This window comes from Sorex fumeus, unplaced genomic scaffold, assembly GCF_029834395.1.
Source record: "Sorex fumeus unplaced genomic scaffold, SorFum_2.1 ptg000006l, whole genome shotgun sequence".
Taxonomy (NCBI): Eukaryota; Metazoa; Chordata; class Mammalia; order Eulipotyphla; family Soricidae; genus Sorex; species Sorex fumeus.
Genome location: NW_026606063.1, coordinates 11,309,594 through 11,331,510, shown reverse-complemented (window position 1 = coordinate 11,331,510; position 21,917 = coordinate 11,309,594). Strand labels below are relative to the sequence as shown.

General features: G+C 43.8%; 2 protein-coding genes across 2 annotated transcripts in view; one reads left to right on the top strand and one right to left on the bottom strand.

Annotated features, from left to right (window-relative positions):
- Positions 1–7,460, bottom strand: part of HADHA (hydroxyacyl-CoA dehydrogenase trifunctional multienzyme complex subunit alpha) — a 41,845-nt gene extending 34,385 nt beyond the window's left edge. The window contains exon 1 of the mRNA XM_056123058.1: positions 7,266–7,460. Within this exon, the coding sequence (XP_055979033.1) occupies positions 7,266–7,332 (67 nt within the window). The 5' untranslated portion in view covers positions 7,333–7,460. The remainder of the gene's footprint in view (positions 1–7,265) is intronic.
- Positions 7,461–7,640: 180 nt separating this feature from the next.
- Positions 7,641–21,917, top strand: part of HADHB (hydroxyacyl-CoA dehydrogenase trifunctional multienzyme complex subunit beta) — a 33,554-nt gene continuing 19,277 nt past the window's right edge. Inside the window, exons 1-5 of the mRNA XM_056123273.1 lie at positions 7,641–7,697; positions 14,305–14,379; positions 14,487–14,531; positions 18,152–18,251; positions 21,000–21,044. Of these exons, the coding sequence (XP_055979248.1) occupies positions 14,313–14,379; positions 14,487–14,531; positions 18,152–18,251; positions 21,000–21,044 (257 nt within the window). The 5' untranslated portion in view covers positions 7,641–7,697; positions 14,305–14,312. The remainder of the gene's footprint in view (positions 7,698–14,304; positions 14,380–14,486; positions 14,532–18,151; positions 18,252–20,999; positions 21,045–21,917) is intronic.

Here is a 21,917-nt window from a genome sequence, read left to right as displayed (position 1 = left end):
GTATAGCTGAAACCCAAACACAAAAATTTGTAAGTGTTAAAAAAAAAAAGGGAAAGAACTAAGTACACATTGTACAAAGTCGAATAACTGCTTTTGACTCTGAAGTTTGTGTCTCCCTAGGCCATGTTTCTTTCAGTACTGTAACATTTGATGGTATTTTCTGTAATGTTAAACATTCCTTTCATTCCATTTTTCCTTTTATCACTTGGAGAAAGAAAAAAAAAGAGATACTAGGTTATATGGCAGGTTAGATTAAAGATGTTTATTAGATGACTTTAATACAGTTGAGATTATCCAAGACAGCACAGGCGGACCCAATCACAAAGGGGGAGAGAGGGAAAGAGCCTCAGAGCGCTGGCGGCAAGATGACTTGGCCAATGTTCCTTTGAAGGAGGCACACGCCATAAGCCAAGGACTGAAGGCAGCCTTTAGAAGCCCAAAAGGCAAGGAACTGCGTCTCCTTTAGAGAATCTAACATGAACATAGTCCTGTCAACATATTTCACTTCAGTCCAAGGAGATGACTCATTTCTGATACTCCCAACTGTAAGACAATAAATCTGTATTTGTTTCAGACATTATGCGTGGGCCAGGAAGTAGCTCAAAGGGCACATGCCCGGCATGCGGGAGGTCCCAGCACTGCATCATCACTCCTCACTGTAAGTCCACATGCCCTTCCCATCAGCATCCGCTCATGGCCCCAGCAAGGCCAGGCCTGGCAATAGCCTGAGTGTATTATGGCTGAGTATAGCCAATCAGTCAGCCCTAGAGCAACGCTGTGGAGGCCCCACATCCCCTACCACCACACACCTGATTGTGGAAATCTGCTACGGCAGCAATGGAAAATAAATATATTAAGAAATAGGTAATCTACAAAACAATCCATAACTTCAGCACCGAATTATTCTGTATGTATCTTGTATGTTTCATCTACATTCACCAGCCACATCTTTTGCCTTTTCCCAGAGCCAGTTTCCAGGGTTAACAAAAGTACTATCACTGGGCAACAGCAGTTATAACTAAATATTGCACAGCGTAGCTTGCTGCTTTAAGTATATATGTTGGGGGCCTCTCCACCAGTGCTGGGGGGCACTGGGGCCACAATAGGTGGTGCTGGAATTCGCCTGCGGCCTTCTGAGCCATTCTCTGCCTGCCCCTACTTTTAAGTACTTCTAACTGGGAAAGTCTATTTCACCCACCAAGAATGCTCCTGCCCCATGAACAATCCAAACCAGCTACTCTCCTCCTCTTCGCTATTTATTTCAGAAGTGAAAGCTTCTCCGGCATTAAAATGACAAGAAGAAATCCTGAACACAAACCGTGGAGAAAGCCCTGACAGAGAGCCCATGAAGCTGAACTCAGGACAGAAGGTAGGAACACAGCGGAAGGGAACTGGTTTATTTTGGCCATTCCTGGTGCATTTCTAGCCTGGAGGGGTCATTTTATTTTTTTTGGTTTTGGGGTCACACCAGGTGATGCTCAGGGGTTACTCCTGGCTCTGCACTCAGGAATTACTCCTGGCGGTGCTCGGGGGACCATATGGGATGCTGGGAATCGAACCCAGGGCCGGCCGTGTGCAAGGCAATCGCCCTACCCACTGTGCCATTGCTCCAGCCCCTGGAGGGGTCATCTTTGTGCAAGGCAGAAACCCTGATGTGCTGGAGGTCAGGGTAAACAACCTCTGGTAAACAACCAGTCAACGTAAACCACCTTTCCAAATTTTAAGAACAGTTAGTTCTTTCAATTCTTGCCTTTTATTCATGGATCACTTTGAAACAGTTTTCCTTCAATATTCTTGGTTTTTTTTTGCTTTTTGAATCACACCCAGCGATGCACAGGGTTTACTCCTGACCCATGCACTCAGGAATCGCTCCTGGTGGTGCTCGGGAGACCTTATGGGATGCTGGGAACCCTGGTCGGCCGCGTGCAAGGCAAACATCCTACCCACTATGCTATCGCTCCAGCCCCTCAATATTCCTTAAGTTCTTCGAATCCTGTCCAACTATTTTATGGAAAAGTTTTCCCCTTTTTGTTCTTGGCTTTAAAGTTAAAAAGGAGAACCGGAGAGAAAGCTCAGAAGTCTGTCCTATATGGAGGAGGCCAGTCCCCCGAGTCTCTGGAGCATCACCCTGTCACCCCACCAAAATAAAAAAATTAAAATGGGGCGTGAAACGTAGATCAGCAGTATGGCACTTGTCTCGTATGAGTGAGATCCTGGGTTTGATCCCTGGCACTGCAAACATATATAAATTAAGTGAATGAAGCCCACCTCTAAATATTTAGTGACTATAACAGTACATGAAACACTCACATCCAGGAAAAGACATTTTTTTCCTTGGATATTGTTGTTTTGTTTTGGGGCCACACTGCACCAAGGGTGCTCAGAGCTAACATCTGACTCTGCATTCAGAGATCACTCTGGGAGATGCTTGGGGAGCCATATGTGGTACAGGAGATTGAATCTGGGTTGGCCAAGTGTGAGGCAAGCACCCTACCTGCAGTACTAGCTCTTCGGTCAGAAAGTGATGTTTTAAAGTAGTACCAAATCAAATTTTAAAAAAATATGAATACTTTAATAAAAATTTCCTAGATCCTTCATGTAGTTCTTAATCATTACTGTTTTCTCTTGCATTGTTTACTAGTATTGACACTTCTGATTTTTTTCTTCTTTTTAAATTTTGGGGCCACACCTGGCAGGGCTAAGGGGCTTCTCTTGGCTTGGTGCCTCGGGGTCATTGCCAACAGCACTCAGGATACAACCCAGCACACACTTAGATCATGAAACTCTCTCAACCCCTAAAACTTTGAAACTCTCATTGAAATATATTGCACCTTAGTAACACTAGGACTCATATTGTCTTGGACTCCACAAACATAATTTAGAAGTGTGGAGTGCCTGGTTGATTTAAGAACATTATCAATTATTATTATTTTCAAGATAAAATCCCTTGTAAGTAACCTCTCAGTGGCTAGACCTCTCTACCAGTGTGATAACCTGTTTCTCTGCGCCTACTCACCTGGCTCAGAATTTGAGAGATTACACACAGGAGCTGAAGATTTTGTCTCACCAAACAAGGGCAAAGGACAATAAAAACAAGATGGGTTTAAAAAAGTTTTTTGTAATCTTATGTCATGGTGGATATTCTAAATGGAATTTTGTTTACTTATTATTTATATTTGGTTTGGGGGGCGACACCTGGTGGTGCTCAGTGGTTGCATCTGGCTCTGCAGTCAGGAATCACTCTTGGTGGGCTTGGGGGATCCTATGGGATGCCAGGGATTGAATCTGGGTCAGCTGCGTGCAAGGCAAAAATGCCCTACCCGCTGTACTATCGAACTGGCTCCTCTAAATGGAATTTTAAACAAGTCTACGAAAATACATTCTATTGGGTTTGGGGACCAAACACGAGGGTGCTTAAAAGCTATTCAATAACAGGCAAGGCTCTTGCTTCACTTTTTGCTCTGTTTTAGGGCCACACATTGTGGCGCTCAGGGATGAATCCCGGCAGGGATCAGGAGGACCATATGGAGAGCTGGGGATTGAACCTGGATCAGCAAGGCAAGTGCCCCACCCGCAGTACTATCGCTCCAGTCCCTCTTGCTTGTTTTCTCTATCCTGCAGCTGCTTAAAGAACAAGAAAACAGCATGAAAACAAGGCTGTTCTTTCGCTCTCTCGCTCTCCCTTTAGATTCCTGCAAATGAAATTTCGACTTCTCTAAACAATAAACCTCTGAGGCTAGGCCCAGAACCCTTGCTCCTGCCTGCATGCCTTCTCTGAGCAATCCAAGTTTCCCCTTAGAGCAAAGACAAAGGACCTGAGAGCTGAGACTCTGGCAAGTTTATCATTTACTCATGGGATGACCATAAACAAGTTTCCTCCTGCTTATCTGTGCTCTTCTAGAGAGGAATAAAAGTGCAGCAGGGTCATAAAGGTACCTGGAAGGCTGCACCAAGGTAAAGGAAGCTAAAAGTGAGGTGTCTCCTCCTGTTCCCTGTGCCTCTACCAAAAACACAGTGACTTCTTTCCTGGGCCTTTCCAGCCCTAGGAATTTGTGTCAGATACTTATCACTCTTCCTGTTTGTATCTTAAGCTTAACACTTCCTCAACATTTTATCCTGAGATGCTATCTACACAGATCTCAAAAGAAGATCCCTTGCTTAGATCCCTTTGCTTAGAGAAGGGAAACTTCTGTAATCACATTAGCATCTCTGAAGGTTGTCTTCTCCCACTAAACTGCAATCTCTTCCAGTATCCAGTCTTAGCACCTCCGGAGACAAAAGGCGTGTCTTGTACTGAGGCTGGCTTTTAGGTACTTGGGTTGAACAAAAGACAAGGCCTCCCTATCTTTGTGAAGTGCAGATTCTCAAGCTTCAGGCAAACAGGATGCTTTACTGAGGAAGAACAGTTTCTACTTAGTGGCGTTAAATGAGGAGGTAGAAACAGACCTAGAACAAAAAGGAACTGGCTGTCCAGTTGAACGGGAGCTGGGAATGCATGATTCCTTGAGCAGAGAGGGCAGGGAAGCAAAGTGGGAAACGGACTGCTTGTGGACTGTGGAGACAGAAGGCTGAGGTGAGCAAACTAAACCCAAGAATCATAAATGTAAATAAAAACAAAAACAAAACCCAGAAACTAGAGCAGAGGTGAAAAAGGTTAAGATATCTGAATAGTAACCTACCAGTCCATCTTTAACAACAGAATTCAAGGAGTACCTTGAAGGCCTGAGACTATCCGGGACTACTACTCTGGCCCCCGTTTTAAAACTCTTACCTACTAACCTAACTCTGATGCACACATGTACACAAAACCTCCCTAAATCAACAGAGAAGAAAAGGGGCGAGAGAAATCAGTAAGCTCACAAACACACTTGAAAAAGAATTCCAGACACAGTCAACTAGATCATGTGGGCGTAGAAGGCAGTTCTGCTTTTGGAACTGAGCCTAAGTGACAACCTAATCGGGAGAGCTCACTTTGCAGCAGCGGGCGAACTTTACCCTATATCTACTGTGCCAACCAAAGAGAGAGAAACCTTTCTCCTACTTTTAATTACCTTCATTTAAGTTAAGACAGCACCTTGAAGACGGGGGAGAGAGCTGGATTATACTGGCACTAATTTCGAGTGAGAAAATAAATGTTTCCTTGTAACAACAGCTTTTCTCAAGATTCAGCCCCACCCAGGGACAGGAGAGGATTAGGAATTATTATATATTCCTATTACAGGAGGAAACCTAGATACTAGGTATTTGCCTTTAAGTGATTTTCTATAGTTATTTTACTACTGACATAATTAGAAGTCTAAATTGAGGGAAGGAGTGGGAATCAAAAGGGCTAATTTGATCAAAATGGGATTTTATTTGTAGTCATGTTCAGAATAACAACCCCTCCAGAGCAGTACTGGGTTAAAAGTTCAAGAATTGCGTATCAGTTTCAGGAGAATTTAATTATCCAGTGGTAAATGTCACACTTTCCTTCAATGTTTGGCAATACCCTGGCATAGAATTTCAGGGTTAAGGACTAATTTGCAGAATTTAAATGTCACTCCAGGGGTGCGGGAAATTTAAAATGTTCTAGACTTTTCCCCCAAAACGCACGAATCTCTTTGAAAAGGGACAGTTACTAGAATGTGCCATATTTTCATACCGGTTTGCAAAAACCGTGAAATATACATTTCTATTAAAAAAGAAAAACTAAGACAAACTGTGCATACTGTAAAATGTAAAACTCAAAAGTTCTCAGGCTCAGATGGGCAGTTGAGAGTTAAAGGGAGCTAACATTTCCTGAACATTCCATGAAGAGCTCCGGTGACCTACAGAAATTTGGCGAGTGAGGACACTAACATAGGAAGCAGACGCACTGACTGTCCAAGGTCACCAGAGAGGAAAATGGAAGAGCCAGAGTCAAAGCCCAGGGTCACACTCGGGCTACAATGCTTTTCGTTGCTTTGTCATGTCCTGATTCCTATCACAGAAAACCTGTAGTCTCATTCATTCTACCAGAGAGAAAAATAAAGCCACGTGGAAAGGTTTGACCAAAGTCAAGCTCCTGAGTGATCAGAAACCACAAGACCCACCGATTAAATCGGCCTCAGACCCGGGACTCGTCCAAAGCCAGTACCTTCCAGCCAGGTTCCGAAACGTACATCCGATGTGGGGGGTTGTTAATAAATGAAGGAAATTAGAAAACTTAGGCACGGAAACCAGAGGCTAACAGTAGGTGAGAGAAATTGGGTGAACCTTTTTCACTCAATCCCTTCCTCCGATGTTTAATTTCAGTTTTTTGTTTTGTTTGTTTCGTTTTGCAGTACGAGAACTGATACACACGCGTGCTGCAGTCCGATGTAAATGAAAAAAACTGGTGAAAACGGTGAGTAAAAAGGAAAAGAGATCCGATCATTCCGAATTCAAGCCGGTGCAGTAAAGAGCGAGCGAGCAGAGAGCAGCTCGGGGGCTCGGGAAGAGGGCGGCTGTTCCAGACCCGGTTTCTAATTTGGTGACCGGGATGAAGCGCAGCCGAGAACCGTGACGTTCCACCTCGGCGATGCGCCGAGACCAGACCCCGGGCTTGGCCCATCACCCACCTAAACCCTCCCGCGAGTTCGTTTTCAGACCAGAAGACGAGGAAGCCCCGCAGAGCTGACCGCGCCAAACGATCAGTTTCTGTTCCAGATACTGGAGTTTTTTATTTATTTATTTTTTAAAAAAGAAACGCCCCGTCCAGAAGCCGCGGAACCTCCCCGCGGCAAAGCAACCTACACTCAGCCCCGGGTTATACTGGAGCTGCAAGAGCGTCGCTAGAAAAGCAGTTGGGGTTAAATAATAATAATTAATAATAATAAAAATAAAATTATACAAATGCAGTTTTGAGAAAAAGTGACCGGGAGTGGGCGCCGTTCCCTCCAAGAAGCTGGGGAGTCGCAGCGCCGCGACCAGCCCGGGGCGGCCCTGGCCCTTCGGGAACTCCCCACCCTAATTTTAGGGGGGCCGGGGCCGGGGTCGCCGACGACAGGAGGAGACGCCGGACCCCGGCAGGTCACGGGCAGCCGAAGCCCGATCGGGAGGTCGGGAGAGACGTCTGGGGGTCGCCGGCATGGAGAGGCTCCGTCCGGGGGGGCAGCACCCCTCTCCCGCGCCGTGCGGGGCTGGGTCCCTCCCCGCCAGGGCACCAGCGAGGCCGCGGCGAAGGCAAGACGCGATCGGGCTCGGCCGGGCCGGACCGGACCGGAGTCCTGCCCCGGGGTCCCGGGCGCGCCCAGCGGGGGCCTCACCTGGGGCACGGAGGGTCCGAGAAGCAGTCAAGCGGCGGAGGCTGCCAATTGCCCGCGACGCCACCATCTTGAGCTGGAGGACGAAAGTGGGGAGCGGAGCGAGCGCGGCTGCCCAGCGGGGGACTTTTCTTCGCCCTGTCCGGGCCCGGATAGGCGCCCGGCGAACTGCCTGACGAAAAACGCCCCGGCCGAGCCGCCGCGAGCGCCCGCGGCCCTCCCCCGGCTTCCGGCGAAGACGCGGCAGAGCTGCCCGGAGGCCCTCGGAGGAGGGGCGGGGATTTTTGAGCAGGCGCTCGACGGGCAGCCCTGCAGGCCGCGGGCGGGGGCCTGGGGGGTCCTTCGACGGCTGGAGCCGCCCCTGTGTCCCCCGCGGGTCCAGTTCACTTGGGTCCGCAGCTTGCGCGCAGCCGGAGTCCCGGGCCGCGGTCTGAGGTGAGACGCTGCGTGTGCTGGACTCGCCGCCTGGGGTCTTTCCCGCCCCGCGGCTCCTTTTCTCCCCCGCGGGAGGAGAGCTGGAGGGAGGCGCGCGTCGAGGGCGGCTCCGCGGCGGACTCGGTGTCCGGGGACGGAGGCCGACGGACACGGGGCAGTCACTGCGCCTCGCGACGTCGCGTCGCGCGGGGCCGTCTGTTCCCGTCTCCCCCGCAGCCCATGAATTAGGGGTGGGCTTGCGGGTGTTTCGTCGGCGTCAAACCCCGGGCTGTGTTGCAGTTTCAACCCGCCGTTCCTGGGCGCCGGGAGCTGGGTCTGTAGTAGTTGTTCAACTGCTACAGCTCTCGCCGGTCCCCTCGTTCCTGCCACCCCGAGTGGGGCTCCCGTCATGTGACCCTTGGGGACTCGAGTGTGAGTCTGGCTGGGCTTGGGGGCGGGGAGGGGGGACCCTCGGTGATGCTGAGAGTCGAACCCGTGTCGGTGGCGTGTGTGTGTGTGACTTTGTGTAACTTTGAGTGTGTGTGTGTGTGTGTGTGTGTGCGGGTCGCAGCTCATGCTGCAGCATCTCACTGCATCCTCGGGATCCCAGCCATTCCTTGCGTTTTCCGGAGGAAGTTTGGAAGATGGAAGGAGTGGGTTTTCGGATGGGGGGGGGTGAGGTTTCGAACCTGGATGGCGACGTCCACCTGAGACTCTGTCCCCGTCCTTGTTGATTGAAGCAGGAAAGGAGCCGGAAGGGGCCGGGAAAGGGCAGGGAGGAGGGTGCTGAAATGAAGAGTTCCCGCTGAAAGCTGAAGTCGGATCTCGAGTTCTTCCTCGCTGCAGAAACCGGACCAGTGGGCTCGTAACACTTCTTGACAGCCAGAGCCCTCCAGGTCTTCCGATTTTGACAGTTCAGAGCGTGCCTCCTGCCCGCTGAACGCGCTCTCTTCGAGTTCAGTGTAGCATTTAGTTTGATCAGGCTTATTTCGTATTTCATTACTTATTTCCCTTATGCCTTTTCTTTGTCCGAGAACAATAATTAGTTTTGCAGCAACCTCTTTGATCTTTGTCGTATGTTTGCTTTTTTTTTTCTTTTTTTGCTTTGCAACGCTTTAAAATGTAAAAACTATTCTTGGCAAGAGTTGTGGTCGGCTAACCACTAATTTAGAGACGACCCTTTTGGAATCTAGATATGTTTTTCTTTCCTGTAATCCTTGGCGCATAGCAGTTATGTTTCTTTGATCCTGGTTACTACAGAACTGTGGAGGGAACTAAATATATCTATACATCACTAAAACTAGAGATAATTGCAGAGATTTGTACAACCACCATGTATCAGGGACTGCTTTAAGCGCATATATGTGTGAGTATATATGTACATATATTTGTGTATGTACATAGATATCCATAGCGACTGACTGCTTACAATAACTATATGGAAAATTCTGGAACTATTGTTTTGTGGACGGGAAGAATCGGACACTGAAAGTTAAGTCATTTCCATAAGGTCACACAAGGAGGGTGTCGCCTGGATTTAGATTTGGGCAGTGTGGTTTTACATGGCTCTTCACACAGGGTCTACATTATCTGTGATAGTTGTTCAACTACTACAGCTCACTTTCATTTTTTTGTTTAGCACCTTCTTTTTCCCTTGCTCCCACATGCAGCAACTGTATCTTTCCATAGTTTAGTTTACCTGTGCTAGACTTTATCCTCCCCAGATTCTTGTCAAAATTTCTATTTTCTGAAGCTTTGAGCAAATGACTGTGAAAGCCCGTCATTCTTCTTTTGAAATCTACTTTTGAAATCTACTTTTTACAAGCGGCCAACATGGCCGGCCCGAGTTCGATTCCTCCGCCCCTCTCGGAGAGCCCGGCAAGCTACCGAGAGTATTTGATATGCCAGACACAGTAACAACAAAGTCTCCAATGGAGACGTTACTGGGCCCGCTCGAGCAAATCGACGATCAATGGGAGGGCCTTTACCTTTACTTTTTACCAGTTGTTGAGGTAATACCTATATTGTTTTCAGAAATTGCAGTAAAATGAAAAACAACAACACATAATTCTATCCTGCATACTATTTTAGTATTTTTGGAAATTTTTATGAATTTTTATGTTTATGTGTTGTGTAGATATTCAAGTATATATATATTTTATTTTTGAGGCTACATCTTGTAGGTGCTCAGGCCTTACTCCTGGCTCTGTGCTGAGCGATTCCTCCTGAAGGTACTTCAGGGGTCATATGGGGATCAAACCCCAGTCGGCCACATGCAAGGCAGGTCTCCTGCCTACTATACTATTTCTCTGGTCTGAATTAGATTCATTCTTACTTAAATTGTACATTAACTATATTTTCATTACTTTCAAAAATTGTTATGGAAGCTTTAAATTTAAATTTTTTAACAAAGCCATTTTATTCTTTATTTATTTTTGGTTTGGGGTCCACCCCTGGCAGTACTCAGGGGTTATTCCTGGGACTGCTCAGGGATCACCTGTGGGCTTCGGGAACCGGACGGGATGCCAGGGATCAAACCTGCGTGCAAGGCATCTGCTGTACTTTCTCTCTGCCCCTAAAATTTTAAATTTTGATTCATTAACATTTTGATTTCTTCTGTGAATTGCTCACATACTCATTTTTCCTTTTGGTCACGTATCAGGATAGAGAGTTATAGTTTTAGAAAATTCCTCTCAAATTTAGTTAAAGGGATTTATTGGCTTCTATAGTTCGAACTCACAGAACTATAAAGCACAGCTAAAGGATTCCGTTATGAGTAAACTCTGACTCTTGTTTCTTTTTCTGAAATTATTGACTTTGTTTCCTTTGGGGATCAACTTTAATCTTAGGTTTGCCCAGCTGCTATCACCATGATCTTCAGGAGGAAGAGAGCTGGTTTCAGAGTTACATACAGAACACTTGTCAAACTGCACTATCCCTAAATCAGTACCAGCAATCAAGGCATTATACCATTAACCCTGAACACCTTCCAGGTGTAGCCCAAAAAACAAACAAGATTCTTTTCTCTTGCCTTTTAAGTTTTAGTGGTTTTTGCTATGTAGATATCTTCCATTTTTATTTTGTGTTTCTTTATCATATACTAGAAATCTTTCCCCCTTTGTTTGGGGTTTTTTTTGTTTGTTTTTTTTTGTTTGGGGGCCACACCTGGTGATCCTTAGGTGTTATTCCTGACTCTGCTCAGGAATTACTCCTGGCAGTGCTTGGGAGAACCATATGGGATGATGGAGACTGAAACCAGGTCAGCTGCGTGCAAGGCAAACGCCCTACTCCCACCATACTATCACCCAGGCCCTCTTTCCCCATCTTTATCAGATATTATATTTTATTTTAGAACTTTTATATTTAAATATCTATTTGTACTTAGGATGTCAATTAGGGAAATGAATGTTTTTCCCTTTTTTCCATTTTTTATATTTTCATAGGGAAATATGGACTAACCCATCATTCCACCACTCATTTAGAATGCAGCATTTATCATATATTAAAAATTCTGATACATGTTGAGTATGTTTCTGAACTTGCTATATCCAGTTTCTCTTACCAGTTTCATTTATTCCTGCATCAGGATTGTGCCTCTTAATCACCGCTGCTCTATAAAATTTTTCTTAGTATCTTTGAACCTGGTGTTTCCCATTTTATCAGTACTGTCTTTATTATTTTCCAGAACTTTATTTCAGGGTTTTTTTTTGGGGGGGGAGGGATTTGGTCTTCAAGTTGTAGAGCATCTTTTGTTTTTTAGCCTAAAGACTTAAGAGATGTTAAACCTTTCATATTATTTATTGCTGTATAACAAATTACCCCCAAAATGCAGCAACTTTAAAACAGTAAATGCTGGGCTAGAATGTGCCTCAGATGGTATGATATGTGTGTGTATAAACTTGCATGTGTCATCACAGACTCTCCATCCCAACTCCCAAAAATGAGTGTCAAAGAAAAAAACTTTAGAAATTAGTTAATATTTGTTACCTTGTGATGGTTAGAAATCTGGGGTGACCTAGCTGGGTCGTTCTGACAGATCTCTTATGAGCTTACAGAATGAATCTTGGCCAGGGTTGCAGTCACCTGAAAGCTTGTCTGACCTAGAGGTTCTACTTCCAGCCCATTCACGCGGCTGTTGGCTGGCAATGCCATTTCTTCACCACATGGAACTTGCTTGTGAATGCCAGCAGGCTACCCAGAGCGAGTGAGAGAGTGTCTTACAATCTAATCTCAGATATGGCCTATCATCCCATCTGTCAGCCTTCTGTGTGTGCAGACCAATGTGTAGGAGTTGATAGAGTACAATGAATTCCATGGGAGGTGGGGACAGATTATAGGGGGCCGTCTTGGAAGCTGACAACCACTATCTCCAAGGCAAATCTTGCCTGTACTCTCTGATTTTAGTTAAATGTGTTTCAGATTTGAGAAATTATAAAAGAAGTATAATGAAAAGTTTTCCTTATACTGATACTTAATCACTTGTCTTCCTTCTAACCAGCCTTTATTTTTTAGCACCTTATTTTATATTCATTAGTATCTTATATAGACACAAAGAAATGTGTGCGTGTGTGTGTGTTTCCCTTTTAAGAACAAATGGTAGCAACTGAACACACAAATTTCTGACTTGCTTCTTCCATCTTTATAATACAACTCAGCAGTAGTTTGATAAAGACCCATGTATCTTTTTGGTTTTGTTTGTTTTGGGATCCTCTCCAGTGGCACTGGGCTCCACTTGGGTTGTACCTGGTTGTGTGCACATGCGGTATTGGGGATTGAATCTGGGGCCCCAAGAATGCTAGGCATATTCTAGCTCCTTTCTTGGCTTCTAGGTCATATCCGGCGATGCTCAGGAATTACTCCTGGAGTGGTTTCAGGACCATATGGGTGCCGGGCATGGAACTGGGGTCAGCCATGTGCAAGGCGAGCGCCCTACCCATTGTACTCCAGCCCTGCATTCTAGCCTCTTGTTCTATCTCCCTGACCCCGACTTCCTTATCTTTTCAGTCATAATATTTCCTTGGGTGGTGGTGGCATGGTTTTTTATTACAGACATCATAGGTCATATTTCAAGCATGTAAGTAATATCTGTGAAGTAAATTTACTGAAGTAGAATTGCTGGATGAAATTAGGTGCGGATAAAGTTTCCAGATCATCAAGCAGTCTTTATCAGAGTGTACCATTTCATGCTCAGCAGCAGTGTGTATGTATATGAGAGGGCCTGTTTGTGTTCCCCCAACCCACTCAGTGTGTATCAGACCTTTGAGTCTTTACTAGTTTAACAGATCAGAAGTAAAATTTCTAGTAACTGGAGTAACTGTCAAGTGATAGAGCACATGCCTTGCATGGGGGAGATCCCAAATTTAATCCTCACCCCTGCGTGTTCCCCCAGAACCATTCAGATGAGGCTCTGGGTCCACTTGGTCCTTAGAACTGCTGGAAGTGGCTAAAAATGTAAAATATATATGTGGTTTTGATTTGCAATAGAGATTGAGCATCTTTTTACATATCTGAGAACCATTTATACTTCTATTTCTCTTGTCTGTTCACATTCTTTGCCCATTTTTTCCCCTTAATGGGTTATAGGAAAAATGTCAGGAATTTAGCATTTAAAATAGGAAGTAACATAATCTGTACTGTCCTCCCATTGTTCATGATTTACTCTAGTGGGCCCAGTAACATTGTGAGACTTTTGTTACTGTGTTTGGCATCTCAAATACATCACAGTAGCTTGCCAGGCTTTGCCATGTGGGCGAGATACTCTCAGTAGCTTGCCGGGCTCTCGGAGAGGGGTGGAGGAATCAAACTCCGGTCGGCCACATCGGCCGCATGCAAGGCAAATGCCCTACCCACGTGCAAGGCTATCACTCCAGCCCTGCTATTGCTCTAGCCCAATATAATCTAAGCATTTTAAATAGTTTTTTTTTAATTGAGTAACTATGAATTACAGTTATTTATGATTGAGTTTCAGGCATACAATGTTCCAGCACCAATCCCTTCTCCAGTGTCCACTTCCCTCCACCAGTTGGTATAGTTTTTTTGTAAGGAAACAATGATAGGCTTGTGAAAAATATGTAACCTCTGTGCAGTATAAAACTAAGCGCATAAAATTTGTTTTTGGTATGTGATAGGTGCCTCTATCCCTGACCAGCTCAGTGTGTGTTCCTTTCAAATGCAAACATTTCACAAGGCATTCTCCATAATCACAACACAACCCTCAAACAGGAAGCTGACATTGGTGGTTTCGGATTCATGCCTCATAGTCTCTACTCCTTTGGCCTTAGAGAAAGAAGAGCACAAACTCGGAGATAGACCACATGCTTCAAATGCCAACCCCGCCACTTAACGAGCTCTGGGTCTTTTGGCAAGTCTATCCTATGCCTCAGTTTTTCTTCTTTTACAAAGGCTATAGTCATCAGGTCTGCTCCGCAGGTTATTGTGAGGATTAAATGAGCTAGTAATATTTCATGAACTGTAAAAGCTATGTCATTGTTGCTATATTATCGAAAGATAGTTGTAATAGATTAAATTGTATATTTTGTAATCGTCATGAATGAGCTCATCAGTGATCACAAACTGCCATAGGAGAGCTTGTTCAGATGACCCAGGATATATTTATGATCTCTTTTAGATTTCAGAATGACTTCCATCTTGACTTACACCTTTAAAAGCCTTCCCAGAACATCAGAATGGGCCCTGAGATTCTGTAAGTTTAATTTGTTCATTCTTTGTTAAAATTAGATTGGAATTTATAAGATTCTTACACAGGCATTGAATGGTGTTACTTACTGTAAATACTGCTTTCCCCCGCAGCAATAAGACCGCTGAGCTGTTCTTCCCAACTGCGAGCTGCGCCAGGTACAGTAATTTAAAGAATAAATAATGTTTAATTGAAATTTACTTTCTGATTTCTAGACTTGTCAGTTCTGAATAAAAGTACAAACTTGGACCAGGCGATGGTACAGTGGGTAAGGTGCTTACCTTGCTTGCAGCCAGCTAACCCTAGTTTGACCCCTGGCACTGCATATGGTCCCCCAAGCACTACTAAGAATGAGCCCTGAGCACAGCCAGTTTAGCCCAGAAACAAAAAGATAAAGAAATAAAAACACAAGCTGATTTGCTAATTATTCCAGTATGAACAACACCGAGACAGCATTATTGCTTTCAAATTAAAAACAACAACATAGGTCCCACATCAGTACTGATATCCCAGGGTTAGGCTAAAGCATTGTGCTTAAGAGGCTGTTCCTGGGATTTGGAGCCTTATGGCATCGTGCACTGCCCTGGACCTTGCTGGTCAGAATATTCGCTACTGACATTCTGTGCTGCATATGACAAGGTCAGAGACAACCTCAGACTCTCCTGGAGCCAAAACTTCTCTTTTGAAATTCTCAGTTATTATTAGGCTTTTCTACTAATGAATATCATCATCCTGTCCTAGTTACAAGAGGCTGAAATGGGGGTGTTGGGGAGCTAGTTAATAGTAGCAGGTTGTTTAGTCAATATGAAATGAAAGAGCAAAGAAACACATTGATTTGATGTGGTCATTTAAACCCTCGGTATTGGGCGCTGTTGAAGACACATTTTGTTGTTGTTGTTGAGGTTTTTTTTTTAATTGAATCACTGTGAACAACACTTACAAAGCTTTCATGTTTGAGTTTTAGTCATACAATGATTGAACACCCATCCCTCCACCAGGAAGACATGCTTTTGTATGTCTCTGGACAAGTTCCTGTTTTATTCCCCTTGCTTCGATACTGATTGAGCTATGACTTGTGATTTTGGTTCTCCTAACAGTATTTCTACTTGAACAATATGTTAATAGGAAAAGCACCTTCCCAGGCAGAATTCAGAAGCCCTTCTCTCTCAGTTCTGCCTGTTATTGGGCACGAAGATCTTTAGTTGGCCACTTTATTTCCATCTGCTTTAGTTTCTTTGTTCAGAAAAGATAGTTTGTTTTTTTTTTTTTCAGCAAGATGAAATTTAATATCCCTTTGATTCAGTTTTTCTAAGTATAATAAAATAGACTGAAAACATAAATACGATTTATAAACAAAGTGTTAAAAACCTTTATAAAATATTACTTTTATAAAGTTAACATTTTCTGAGATGATTACACCAAAGGAAGATATATATTTTTCCTATATCATAATTGATAGTTTTGTTAATCCTAAATAAAAGATACTTTAAAATAGTTTGAAAATTGTACATTCAAGATAATTGCAAAGTGATTCTTTTTTATTTCTTTACATTTAGGATCAGTCTTAGATCTGTTGCCTAACCCCCTTTAGACACGTTTCATTGTGAGGGCAGCTTCCTGTTGCTTCTGCAGTCTGACTAGAACGTAGATTTGCACTGGCTGCAAAGAATAATTCCTTTCTGTCTCATTTCACCTTTCCCCTAGTTCTGACGTTGACTCAGGGCGGAGCTTTGCAGTCACACAAATAGATCTGATTCTTGCCAACTAGGGGAAGGTCATACTGAATACCAGTGTAGGGAAGGCACTTGTAGAGTGTCTGGAATGTTTTTCTTAAAACACTTTTTTATGCAGCAACTTTTATTTGATTGGTTGATTGGTTGATAGGTTTTTGGGCCACACCTGGTGAGGCGCTGGGCTTACTCCTGGCTCTGCTCTCAGGAACTAGTCCTGGCAGGCAAAGGGGACCATATGGAATGCTGGGAATCAAACACAGGCCTGCCAAATGCAGGACAAATACCTTACCACTGTATTATCACTCTGGCCCCAACAACTTAATTTTTTCATTTATTTGTTTTCGTTTGGTTTTGCTCAGGGCTTACTCCTGGCTCTGCACTCACGGATCACTCCTGGTGGGCTGAGGGGACCATATCGGGTGGTGGGGATTGAACCTGGATTGGCCATGTGCAAGGCAAACGCCCTCCCCACTACCCACTGTACTCCAGTTCCAGTGTGGCAACAATTTTATAACCGATTCTTCTTGAGGCTCATGTTGCCATCCTTGCTTGGTAGAGTTGTAAGATAAAGGGATCAAAGTAGAAAGATGTGGTTTTTTTGTTTTGTTTTGTTTTTGCCTTTTGGGTCACCGGTTTGTCTTGCTCTGCCTGTCACTCCCCTGTCTTTGCTCTCTTCTATTCTCTCTTCTCTCCTGATTCTCTTGCTACTTATTGGGGTTCACCTTCTGTCTCCACATCTTTCTGCCCTCGATGTGGAGGGAGATTCCAAAACCAGATGTCTTTCTGTATAATGAGCCCCCTCAAGTGTGAGGGACCTTTGGTGTATGGCAGGGAAGGTGTTAGGGACCAGGCCGTACAGGGGGCAAGCTCCCGTGTCTCTCAGGAGCCACCTGGTATATTGTTTTCTGAACTTTTTTTTTTTTTTTTTGCTTTTTGGGTCACACCCAGCAATGCTCAGGGGTTATTCCTGGCTCTGCACTCAGGAATTACTCCTGGCAGTGCTTGGGGGACCATATGGGATGCCGGGGATAGAACCCAGGTCGGCTGTGTGCAAGGCAAACGCCCTACCCGCTGTGGTATCGCTCTGGCCCCAGTTTTCCTGAACTTTCTGCTTCTCTCTTCATTTCCATCCAAGACCTCCTTTTCCCCCTTTGCTTTTGGGCCATTCCTGTGCTTGGGGTTGCTCTTGGTGGTGCTCAGGGGAACCTGGGGTCCCAGGAATTAAATTTTAGCTGGGGCTCCTGCATTCAGAGCTAGGGTTCAGCCTGTTGAACCAGGTTTGGTCCCAGTTTGCTCTTTTTATGTTAAACATACTAGGCCACTTGAGTCAGACAGAATCAGAACATATTCCAAGTTTTACCAAATGGCAGTATTAAACCAAATGGTCTGTATTTCTTCTTGAAGAGTAAAAATATTAATCAGTGTGAAGAGTAAGCAATATCATAATTATTACATCCTGTAATGTTGAAGTAAGGTTATGTATAAAATTACTTTCTATGTGATGGATCATTAAACATTAAATAAAAATACACTATTTTGTGTCAGAGATGTTGCCCACCCAGTGAGCACTTGCCTTGCATGGGTGAGGACCCCTAAAAAGAAAAAACAAAATTTTTGGTTTGATTTTTTTCTTCTTTTTGGGTCATACCCAGCAGTGCACAGGGGTTACTCCTGGCTCATGCACTCAGGAATCACTCCTGGAGTGCTCGGGGACCATATGGGATTCAGGGAATCGAACCCGGGTCGGCTGTGTGCAAGGCAAATGCCCTAGCCGCTGTGCTATCGCTCCAGCCCCTGAAAAAACAAAATTTTGAAAAAACCTCTAATTTTAAAGGTATAAATACTCTCATTGAGATAATGTTTACATTAAGTGTTATTTGGAGATTTTTAAATACTAATCAGTTTCTTAACCCTTTGAAGAATGATGTTGTTTGACTAACGGCAAGTATAATTTGGCACTGAATGTTTTTCTTCTTAGGATGTGTATCAGTAAAAATGGAGTCATATGTATTTTAATTAATAGTCCTTTCGGCTTTATCTTAAAGCTGTCGAGACCAAGTCAAAGAAGACCTTAGCCAAACCCAATGCAAGGAATATCGTGGTGGTAGAAGGGGTTCGCACGCCGTTTTTGCTGTCAGGCACTTCGTAAGTATGAAATGGTTGCATTTTTGATTCCTTCCCCCCTTTGCTTTTTGAGTTACGATTGACAGATAAAAATTACATTCTGGTGTGATTATTTTTAAGGTATACAATGTGATGTGCATCTTAACATCTGCACACATAGCAAAATGATCGCCATCATCCATATAGTTTGCTCTTGTTGTTTATTTTAACTCCCCTTTCCCATCATATCTGGCAGTGCTTGGGGTGCCTTGTGGTGCCAGGGATTAAACTCGGGGTCTGAGTACTGCAATGATAATAAGGGGAATTTATTTTTGACGTTTAAAGCAATAAACATTTAAAGAAATCAACTATCCAGATCTTGGTTTTTAAAGAGCGTTCTTCCATAAAAGGAACCATGACTTCTGGAACTATGAAAATATGAGACCAGCCCAAAGCATCTTGTGACGAAAGTCACTGGCATGATGGAGACACATTGAAAGGACACGGGGCCAACCTAAGAGAGCTACAAGTGACCAAAGTGGAAAAATTAGGATTCGTAAAAAAAAAAAAAAAAAAATTTGCAATAGTATCACATTTTGTAACTGCTCAAGAAGTAAATACATAGAATTAAAATGAATATTGAATAAGTGATAGAGAAGAAACAAATTTTCTTTACCACAAAATTTTAGTTAATATTGAAAGAATGATGGAGGGGCCTGAGCCATTGGAGTGGAGGAAGGCACTTGCTTGCCTTGCGCATGGCTGACCCAGGTTCAATCTCCAGCATCCCATATGGTCCTCCATGCACCGCCAGGCGTGATTCCTGAGTGTGGAGTCAGGAGTTAGCCCCCTGGTATCTCCCTGTGTGACCCAAAAAGAAAAAAAAAGTATTTGGGGGGAGTCTATCATTAGAATATCACATTGTTGCAAGCAGGATCTACAAATGGTTGCTAAGACGTGTAGGTAAGAAATGTTAGATGCTTGGAAGATGCTTGGATCGCATCAGTCTCCTCTTAACATGCTCACAAGTTCTTATTCCTTCTACTAAGAAATAGAGCTTAGTTCTCCTCCCCTTGAGGTAAGAGCCAGACTAAGTGACTCACTTTGAACTTATTGAGTACAGAAAGTGGAAAATTGGCAGACACCGCTGCAGCCAAGTGATCTGGTTAACAGCACCAGTAATAAGTCATGCTGTTATCATGTTCTCTTGATATGAAGCAACAAGAAGGGCCCTTTATCTCTTTGATAGTCTTTCTCCAAAGTCATAATCCTAGTCTTCATGTCAAGGTCACGAAAGATAAGGGAAAAGTAAGAAACTGTCCTAGTTTGGAGGAAACTGAATTTAGTTTGGACAACTAAATGCTAAATTAGATCCTGGAACAGAATAGTAGAAGGGCATTTGTAAGGAAGCTAATGAGAGTCAAATAAAGTGAGTGCTAAGTGAAAGTATTGTGCTGATGTTACTTTCTTAGTTTTGACAAATGTGTCATATATAAATGTTATATAAAAAATTAACACTAGAGGACCACAGAAAACGAATCATAGTACTCAAGGAATCTTCCTGGAGTTATGCTCAGAATTGATCCCTGGAAGTGCTAGGGACCCTTTGTGATACTGGGGTTCAAACAGGATTCTGTTGTATGCAATGCAAGGCAAGTGCCTTATTTTCTCTACAATCTATTTGGTTCTCCACAAAATAAATTGTTTTCGTTTTTGTTTTTTGCATCACACCCAGCAACGCACAGGGGTTACTCCTGGCTCTGCACTCAGGAATTACTCCTGGCGGTGCTTGGGGGACCATATGGCATGCTGAGAATCGAACCTGGGTTGGCCACGTACAAGGCAAACGCCCTACCCGCTGGGCTATCGCTCCAGCCCCCTGTCCTCCTGTTGTTCATTGATTTTGCTCGAGCGGGCCCAGTAAAGTCCCCATTTTGAGACTTCTTGTTACTGTGTTTGGCATATCAAATACATCACGGGTAGCTTGCCAGGCTTTGCCATGCGGGCGAGATACTCCTCTCGGTAGCTTGCCAGGTTCTCCGAGAGGGGCAGAGGAATTGAACCCAACTTGGCCAGGCTGGCTGTGCACAAGGCAAACGCCCTACTGCTGTGCTATCACTCCAGCCCCCAAAATAATTTTTTTTTAAATTAAAATATAGGGCTGGAGAGAGCTCAGTAGACCTGGAAATGCAGGTATTAAGAATAAGTAAATAAAAATTTAGGTGCTAGGGATTTCTTTCGGTGGTAGAGTATATACTTGACATTTATGAGGCCCTGGGTTCTGCCCTTGGCATGTACCCCTCCCAAAGAAACTCCCAACCATTTAGACAGTAGAGAGCTCAACAGACTGAAGGTGCACTTTGCATGCAGGAGGCCTGGGGTTAATCCCCAGCATCTGTGATCTTCTGAATCATGGTCCTCTGAGAATGGATTCAGAAGTCCTTTGAGCACCACTGAGTGTGACCCCAAAAGAAAATGTTTTAAAGATGGAGAACTCAGAAGTTGTGAGTTCAAGAATAGAGTTTTCAAGAATAAGATATCTCAAATTGACCCACAAAAATTGGGTAACATTTTAATTAAAATTTTAACCAGCTCTCTAGGGATAAAGGCTTGTCAGACTGACATAGGAAAGTCATACCATTTGTCAAACTGATGGACTGTCTTCAATAATAAAGTTAAGTACATTTGTAGCAGCATCTGCTAGATTTTTACGTATCTCAAATGAAATGAAAACAAAATTTTGTTTAATTACTAGGTTTTGAATTCAAATTATTTATTTTCTTTTCCCAGATATAAGGACCTGATGCCCCACGATCTGGCTAGAGCAGCACTTACGTAAGTAAATGTGGTTGAATTTTAGTTTTACTTCATTCAGAGTATGTTTCTCTAGGTTCACGCTTCAAATACTGTCTTAGTAAGATGTTGCCATATTTAGGATCTCCTAAGTTTTATGTAGTAAGGGGGGAAAAACCACTTTGATGAGATTTTGCATTCAGTTCAATTAGATGTGCAGGGCCTGGAGTGATAGCACAGCTGATAGGGCATTTGCCTTGCATGCGGCCGACCCGGGTTCAATTCCCAGCATTACCAGCATCCCATATGGTCCCCTGAGCACTGTCAAGAGTAATTCCTGAGTAAAGAGCCAGGAGTAACCCTTGTGCATCGCCGGGTGTGACCCCCCCAAAAAAATAAACAACTAGATGTGCAACACAGATTTAAACAGCTGGTGAATGTCAGTGATCTTCACTTGGCAGGCTTGACAGACAATTCTCCTTGGCATGGCTTTATTCTTTAATGAGACTCTGGCCACTAGTTATGAATAATGTAAGATTGATCAGCCTAAATATCATTCATACGTGTGATGACCATATGCAGGAACTTAGTGTGCAAGAATACCTGAGCAGATAATATGAATAATTATCCATAAGGAATTCTAGAATGACCCATGAAGATTCGTGTGCAAAGTAAATCTGTAAAGGTAGATGTGATTACAGGATACTGAGATGGGTGAATGCCTTGGTGAGAATCTTAAATTATGTGCCTGCCTCAGTATTCAGTTTTAACGTAAAACTTTCTTTCATTCTTTCTCTCCCTTCCTGTCTTCCTTTCTCCCTCCCTCCCTTCTCTCTCTCTCTTCCTCTCTCCTTCTTTCGTTGTTTCTTTCTTTCTTTGTGAAGATAGTTTTTATTGAAACTTACTTTGAAAGAT